General features: G+C 41.2%; 1 protein-coding gene across 1 annotated transcript; it reads right to left on the reverse strand.

Moving 5' to 3' along the window:
* Positions 1–433: 433 nt before the first annotated feature.
* Positions 434–6,283, reverse strand: arsa (arylsulfatase A). The gene is made up of 8 exons (XM_066723774.1): positions 5,777–6,283; positions 4,840–5,080; positions 4,373–4,591; positions 4,032–4,201; positions 2,687–2,811; positions 2,450–2,577; positions 1,810–1,912; positions 434–1,679 (listed from the first exon to the last, which is right to left on the reverse strand). Exons 1-8 carry the CDS (start codon positions 6,004–6,006, stop codon positions 1,381–1,383), a joined length of 1,515 nt encoding a protein of 504 aa, XP_066579871.1. The 5' UTR covers positions 6,007–6,283; the 3' UTR covers positions 434–1,380.
* Between the last annotated feature and the right edge of the window lie 1,203 nt (positions 6,284–7,486).

A 7,486-nucleotide genomic window follows, 5' to 3' on the forward strand; every position in this document is an offset into this window, starting at 1 on the left:
GTGCCAATGCATTTCAGGTAGACTTTGAAATTATCACATTTGACAGGGTAACACGCTTTCCATCTCTTATGCAGTCAGAGGTTTAATTTGCACCTGGCCAGCAGGAATGGATGCCTGCCTTTTGGGATTATGTCTCTCACTACAGGACTTTCTGAGAAACCATGACAGATGTTACGTTAGGGGAGCCCACAGCTCTCACACAAGCACCAAACTGAGTACCAGTGCGAGGAGGCGGAGGACTCTGTCCATTGGCAATGGTCTCTGCTGAATGTCACATCTGGATTGTTGCACAGAACTGGGTCTTCGATTAACACTTCTCTTAGGCTAGAGATCAGCTTTTTGACATATTCTACCCACTTGCTTTTCTATTCACCTGTAAGCATTGCATTGATAGTTCACAAAGTAGTGCAGCCAATAACAATGAAGGAACACATTAATTGTTAAATTGTTTTATAATATATTAAATGACACCAATCAACTCATATGTTACAATTGGCTGAGCCTTACTTGCTCGTTTACAGTCAGAAGGTAGAGAGATGCCCAAACCAAATCAAAATGTTGACCTGCATGCAAACTGCAAATTAAAATATTTTTCTAGTCATAAGGTACAAGTTTCTAATGTACGATATGCACGGAGGTAAGTTTTGATTTGATCTAGGCCTACATCTTTTTGAAAATGTTGCTTACTAGAATCAGGTTGGAGTGAGAGTCAAACTCTTAGTAAGCCATACATGAGTGGACTTGATCGCATTTGAAATAAAATGCTTCAACTTCTTTCATGCATGTGGTGATTCAAAACTAGACTAAATAATACACACCCCGATTAATTACAAACATAATAAATAAATAAATATGTAAACCAATTCTCCCCATATTGTCGAGCGCATACAGGGGGCGGGGGCGGAGGTGGAGGCTTGCTCAATGAGTGAGGAGAATGTCATTATGGCTTATGCATAATGCAAATTACTCGTCTGGACTCATATTTACAACTAGAGCACAGACGTGAGTTCATTACCCATGGGCTGTGTACCCCTGAGAATTGAATCGCTTGTGTTAAAATTCAAAATTAATTATTTATCTTTCTGAAGAAGCGGTGCAGTGTTAAGTAAGTTTTTGATTGCTGATGGTTAGCCTGTAGGATCTAAAGGTACAACATTTATATCACACTGAGCTAAAAACACCGGCTTCTCTGAATCACAGCTCAGGAATTCTTGCTGAACTGGTAAAAGTGGTATAAATTGAGCACTGCAGCAAAAAAAGCTTGGAGAGAATATACAGTATGTTAAGGACATATAAAGAGCTCAAGTATTTGTCTGGGGATTGTGCTGACTGGTTTACAGGCAAAGGGACAGTCCCTGCTAGAAGTGGTTTCAGTTTTCGCTATCTGCAGACACAGCAAGTGGGTTTGGGGCTGCACTGCGGGTCACAGCAGGGCTCCAGCGCGGGGTCGGACCCTTTCCCCACCTGGGATTCCCCGAACACCATGGTCTTCTCAAATTGGGTCTTTGCATCCAGAATCTTCACCAGCACCGCCTTGTACTCAGGGTGGCTCGCGGTCGCCAGGTTGTAGTTCTCAGATGGGTCCGACTCGAGGTCAAAGAGCAGAGGTGGGTCGTGAGACTTCAGAAGGGCATCAAAGTGGCAGTCATGATCGGGGGTTGTATCACTGTGTCCAGCCCCTAGAATCGCAATTAAAGGGATATTGATATAAGTTGGCCTAAAAAAAGGGCTGAGATTAGATCATATTTATGTAGTTTATATGAAACCCTTAAATAATTTTGTCTTCCAATGGAAATGGCTTTAACTCACCCTGTGTATAGTAGTGGGCCTTATATTTACCCAGCCGCACTGCAAAAACACTATACATCTCACTGGGGTCTGTAGGGTAGTAGAACATTGCGTTTCTCTTACTCTGAAACCAAAAAAGAGAGAGATAAGAACCCAAGTGCAGATAAACCACACACACAAAGTCAGATTCACGAATGTATGATCTTGAAACCGGGTTAATGGCACGGCAATCTTAAAAGTGCACTTGTGACCTGAAGCAAGCCTTAACCACACATGCAGTGTCAAGTTGGCTCTCTCATCAGCCACCGCTCTCAAAAAGCCTGCTTCTGGCATCTCGCAATCTGGAAAACAGCGGCGTCTGTTCAGGGTTGGGTATCTGAAGCACATCAAATAGGAGCTCAAAGGCTCTTTTCAGAAAGTCAGGTCTATTCAGGGAGAATGAAAGTGCAATTCCATGCCCCAGAGAGAGATCTGCCATTATATCACTTGAATGCTGAGTAAATGGCATTGGCAGCGCCTTGAGAGGCAGGTTTCCAGAAGCCTGATTTCTCTTGCAAGTACACAGCAGACACAATTCTTTATTTCCACAGGTAAAAGAACCTCGCCTACTAAATTAAATATTTAGCTGAACATGACAGGTATATAAAAAGAACACAGTTACCATTCCTTTGTTGAATAAGATGTTGCTCATATCATATCCATCAAGCTGAACACCGTGGAGTTTAGCCCCTGTGAGTCCCGCAATGGTCGGCAGGACGTCCAACGTACTGGCCAACTCATGCGTCACTCCTAGAGGTCAAACGAAACGTACACTCACTGCAAGTACAGTTTCCATTAGAAGGGAAATACAATGTGTTGTTTTTACTTTGTTTAGCTCCTGCCTTCCATTCAGGACTACCTGGTTGGATCTTTCCTGGCCAGTATGCGATGGCTGGCTCCCTCATCCCCCCTTCATAAGTGGTGCCTTTCCCACACTTCAGCAGCCCGGCATTCCCCCCACGGGACATTCGCATCAATTCAGGCCTAGCGAAGAAGCACACCGTCACAAAACAAGCTCAAATTGTCAATCTGGGGGGGTACGTTTTTATTGTATACTCTTATTTTTATAACATCCAAAGGGATGGCAGAATGATTAGCAAATTATGAACTGCCTGAAGCATTTATTTGCGTTAATTGCCTAGGTGGACCTCCTGTGTTCATTTACATTCTTATTTGGTTGATTAAACTCTCATTTAATAGAGATTACCCAGACTGCCCCTTTGGATTGCGCTGCATACTAATGTATGAATAAAATAAATGTAAATCTCACAGATACAGCTCTGGAAAAAATTAAGAGACCACTGCACATTTTTCTTAAATCAGCATCTCTACATGTATGGCAGCCATTCCATTCCATTCATATTTTTGTTTGGAATTTGGGAGAAATGTTCTCAGTAGTAGAAACTGATAATTTTGCAGATACATTTTTCCAGAGCTGTATGTGCCAAATCTGTAAGAAAAAGAATTGTGTGCATGTATATACAGTAGGTTAGAGGGTTACCATGGTTTAAAATGCAGATTATAGTGTTTGGATCAATGTAATACATTGCATTCTCCAATTCCAATTTGGGTCTACACCATGAAACATGTAAACGCAGACAACCCAGTCTGAAATCAACTGAACATAAACCTACACATCGGCAATCTGTACAGAATTATAGAATTGTATGTTTAGCTTATTTTTGCTGAGCATGCAGATCTCCCATTTCCCATTTTATGAGTCAATGAAGGCACACATGTGACTATGTTAGCCCACCACAGAATGACTGATTGCTTTGAAGAATGCTTGACAATTCAGCAGATTCCTACCAGTGTTTTTCGTGGTTTACAATCAAGACATACAAACAGTTCTTTATTACCAAATCGGAAGCGACAAAAGAAGTGTACGCTCACCCGTGTTTCTTCATTGTTAGTTTCCATAATTTGATCATACTTAGTGATTCCAGTGTCACAAAGACTTACTCCTTGCACCTGTTAACTGAATACTGAACTGAGGTCTTTAGTTGTTATTGACACATTACAGCAAACAGCTAATTAAGAATATTGAAAGCCTGCTGTCTCCTAGCCAGCTGTAAACGCTACTCTGTAACCTGTATTTCTCATTACTTAATAAACAAGCAATTAGCGTTGACATCAATACCCCCCATTAGGCGGTGAAGGTCATGTTAATTAAGCCTGCTGACACAACCTGCACTGACACCTACCCGTTGTCACTGGTGAAGAACATAAAGGTGTTGTTCTGGATGCCACTGGCTACCAAAGCTTCCAGTAGAGCCCCCACTGTGTTATCAAACTCCAGCAGTGCGTCTCCAAAGGGCCCTCGCAGGGACTGGCCCGTCGACTGTTTACCAGCAAACTGGGGATAGTGGGTGTGCTGTGAAGAGAAACACACGTCAGGGATCTGGCAATTACTTCTCCTTCACCTAGATGTGCATCTCAGAGGAACCAGGTTGAGTTATTTTAACTGTAATAATGATGTATCCTTTTACTAAGGCTTACATGCTTTTATTAGGACACGTGCAACTCATGATGAATAAGAACCTACATGTGAAGCATAGTAGAGGAAGAAGGGCCGTTTTCCTTTGGCAGAGGATGAGATGAAGTCTGTTGCAAACTTGTCGTAAGATGCCACCAGATCAGGGAAGTGGACGGGCTGCTGCTGGATTTTGTCATTGAGAAAGAGGGGCACGGTCACCACGCCCTGGTCACACTTCCCAAAGCACTTGATGTTTGGAGGAAAGCAGGTCAGGTTCTGGCAGGGGCCCTGCAGAGAGAGGGATGGCCAGAAACTGAAGGGGAGAGAAAGATTTGCTGGACTAAAACTAAAAACTACAAAAAAAAAAAAAGTTGACACATTTACACTAACGTTGTGCTCTTATCTACAACCATATAAATTTCTTGTGCATTTATTTATGAATTCTGGCAAATAGATATAAAAAAGGTGAAGGACCTAACCACATATTAGTCATCCATGCATACTAAGAAAAAGTTAAGCTCGCACAACTACCGTACCTGATCATGGGAGTAAGGCACACCGAGATACTGGTCAAAACCCTGGTTTATAGGCAGGTAGGTTCTGTTGGGTCCTACGCCCAGGTGCCACTTGCCAACCATAGCTGTGGCATAGCCCAGGGGCTTCAGGATCTCGGCAATGGTGGTCTCATTGAGTGGGAGCCCTCCTCTTGACCCAGGGTATAAAACTCCCGGGTATATTCCAGAGCGGGTCTGGTAGCGCCCAGTTAACAGTGCCGCTCTGTGAACGCAGACAAAGTCATAATTTACTGCCAACACAGGTGTTTAAAGAAATACGTTCTCTCAGTTCAGCCAAGCATGCCATTTTTGAAGTGCAAACCTGTAACCAAAATCAAAATGACTGGGAGATGATTGCCAATTCCTGAAATATACACCATCTATTCATACAAACTAATTAAAAAAAAAAGAACAATGTTAAGAAATTAAAAACTTTTACTGTTTAGGGAGAAAGCTGGTTTGTGACTGAAGAAAATATGATCTACTGTATATAACATAATGAAGCTAATTGGTCCACTCCCACAGGACATGTTTTCTTGCATTTTTTCCTTTGTATTTGCCTCCATCCAGTGGCCATGATTCCACATTACACAGTGCATCCGAACAAGTTCTTTGCCTCCCCCTTCCTGTTTAAATGTCCATGTGTTTTCATTAAAGATGCAAATACATGCAGTTTTATATTTAAGCTACACATATGAAAAAAAACATAAGACATTTTCAATATTTTCAACCCCATTCAATATGGTGGCCTGGGAATAAGCAAGATTGTAAACCAAGCTCCTGAATTTACATTTCCTAATACAGTAACAATGCACTGTAATGCTGATGCTAGTGCATTGTTACTGTGTTAGGAAATGTACATTATTTAACAGTGCATTGTTATTGTGTTAGGAAATGCAAATGATAACAGCCCCTGTACCTGGACGGGCTACAGACGGGACTGCTGCTGTAGAAGTCAGTGAAGCGCAGTCCGCCGGCCGCTAATCTGTCCAGGTTTGGGGTCCTGGAGCTCGGATGTCCGAAGCAGCCCAAGTCGCCAAAACCCAGATCGTCCGCGAAAATAATGATGATGTTTGGAGGAGGTGAGACCGAGAAGGCTTTCTGCGACAGACCCAGGCAGAACAATACCAAAACTGCATGAAGACGCATCTTGACACCTTGAAATGTCCGTACAGTAAGTGTGTGTCTCGACAAACGCAAGGAAGTGACTTTACACCAAATCTATGCGGATCATTAAAACAAAGATCCTTCTGTCTTCGGCAAAGCTGTCCAGGAATAATTAATCTAGCTTCATCAAAATGTATATACTTTCTTCTTGTTATTATTTATTTAATATAACACAAGATTGTTAACTAGTTTACCGCCTGTAGGTAGAACAATTTAAGTTTAAAATGATAGCACGTCATATGACACAGCAGCGGTCACCTGAGCACTTGTATCACATGACTGCACCACGGAAGGGCCCGAGTGGCTGCTGGGATATGTAGTACTATATGTAGTTCTATATTTCAAACGCCGGACTGTTTTGACTTTGTGAATTTTAAGGAAAAACTGTTCGTCGACACTTGGTGATGGACTCTTTTCAGGCCTAGATTTTGTGAAAGCGGCAGCAATAAATCCAACAATACGGAAGCCTGAAATAATTAAATAGGAAAGACAGAAGATGACGTCAGAGCCCAGTATTTTAGACCAATGAGAACGATGGGAGATACCATCAGGTGTGTATAAAAGGTATCGCAGGATTATACACACACACACACACACATATTTAATAAACCCCCATCTTTTAGCATCATTTTACAATTATTGTACTTTACATTAAACAACTAAGACATTATTATTATTAGTAGTAATAGTAGTAGTAGTATTAAGATTCAGGTCATATCAGAATTTGCTCAAGCATATCTAAAATCGCCATTAGTATCTCATCTTTGTCAGCTAAAGAGATTGATGGCTGTGACAATTTTAATAAGAAGTATTCAGGATCAGCTGTGGTCTCTTAAGGATCCACAGTGGTAAGATTGATTTGCTGTGGGATGATCTTGCCATGCAGCTATTAAAAAAGCATCTGCCACTTTAAGAGGAGATAAGGAGATAGGGATGTTTCAGGAAACTTTAAATAATGTAATTGGATAGATATATTAAAAGGAAGAAACTGAATGAAGAAGATTGTAGGTCAATGAAATTTCAGTTTCACCTAGGAAGAGCCTGTCACAGTGATGGATCACTATGGGTGAACTGCAATTTAAAATGTACTTATATTTGGCATTAATTGGAGGCATGGTTAAATCACAGTCAGCAAACTTTACAAAGTCTGTGGCCTCATGAAGACATTGAGGGTTTGAAACGTGTTTTTTTAAGGAAGCATTCTATAAAATGTATTTAAAAACTATAAATATTAATTAATTGTAAAGGGGTACTATGTGTTTTATTGAACACTTTGTAATCTAAAGGATATACAGGAGTAAGACAGTTTCTGCTAGTGGGAATAAATGGATATTACAACGGCCTGTACCAGAGACATTCCCCAATCCTACCATATATATTAATAAACACAAGTTAATCACGTATGGGGTTTGTCCTGTTAGTGAAGAGTAGACATACGCTGATCCCTACACAGAAACAACAC

Source organism: Amia ocellicauda, chromosome 15, assembly GCF_036373705.1.
Source record: "Amia ocellicauda isolate fAmiCal2 chromosome 15, fAmiCal2.hap1, whole genome shotgun sequence".
Classification (NCBI taxonomy): domain Eukaryota; kingdom Metazoa; phylum Chordata; class Actinopteri; order Amiiformes; family Amiidae; genus Amia; species Amia ocellicauda.

Excerpts from the sequence above, each read along its gene's own strand:
- arsa (XM_066723774.1), bottom strand. The coding sequence starts at position 6,006 with ATGCGTCTTCATGCAGTTTTGGTATTGTTCTGCCTGGGTCTGTCGCAG. Across the intron at positions 5,081-5,776 it reads CCCGTCTGTAGCCCGTCCAG|AGCGGCACTGTTAACTGGGC; the intron begins GTACAGGGGCTG and ends CTGCGTTCACAG. Across the intron at positions 1,680-1,809 it reads GGCCCACTACTATACACAGG|GGGCTGGACACAGTGATACA; the intron begins GTGAGTTAAAGC and ends TTGCGATTCTAG.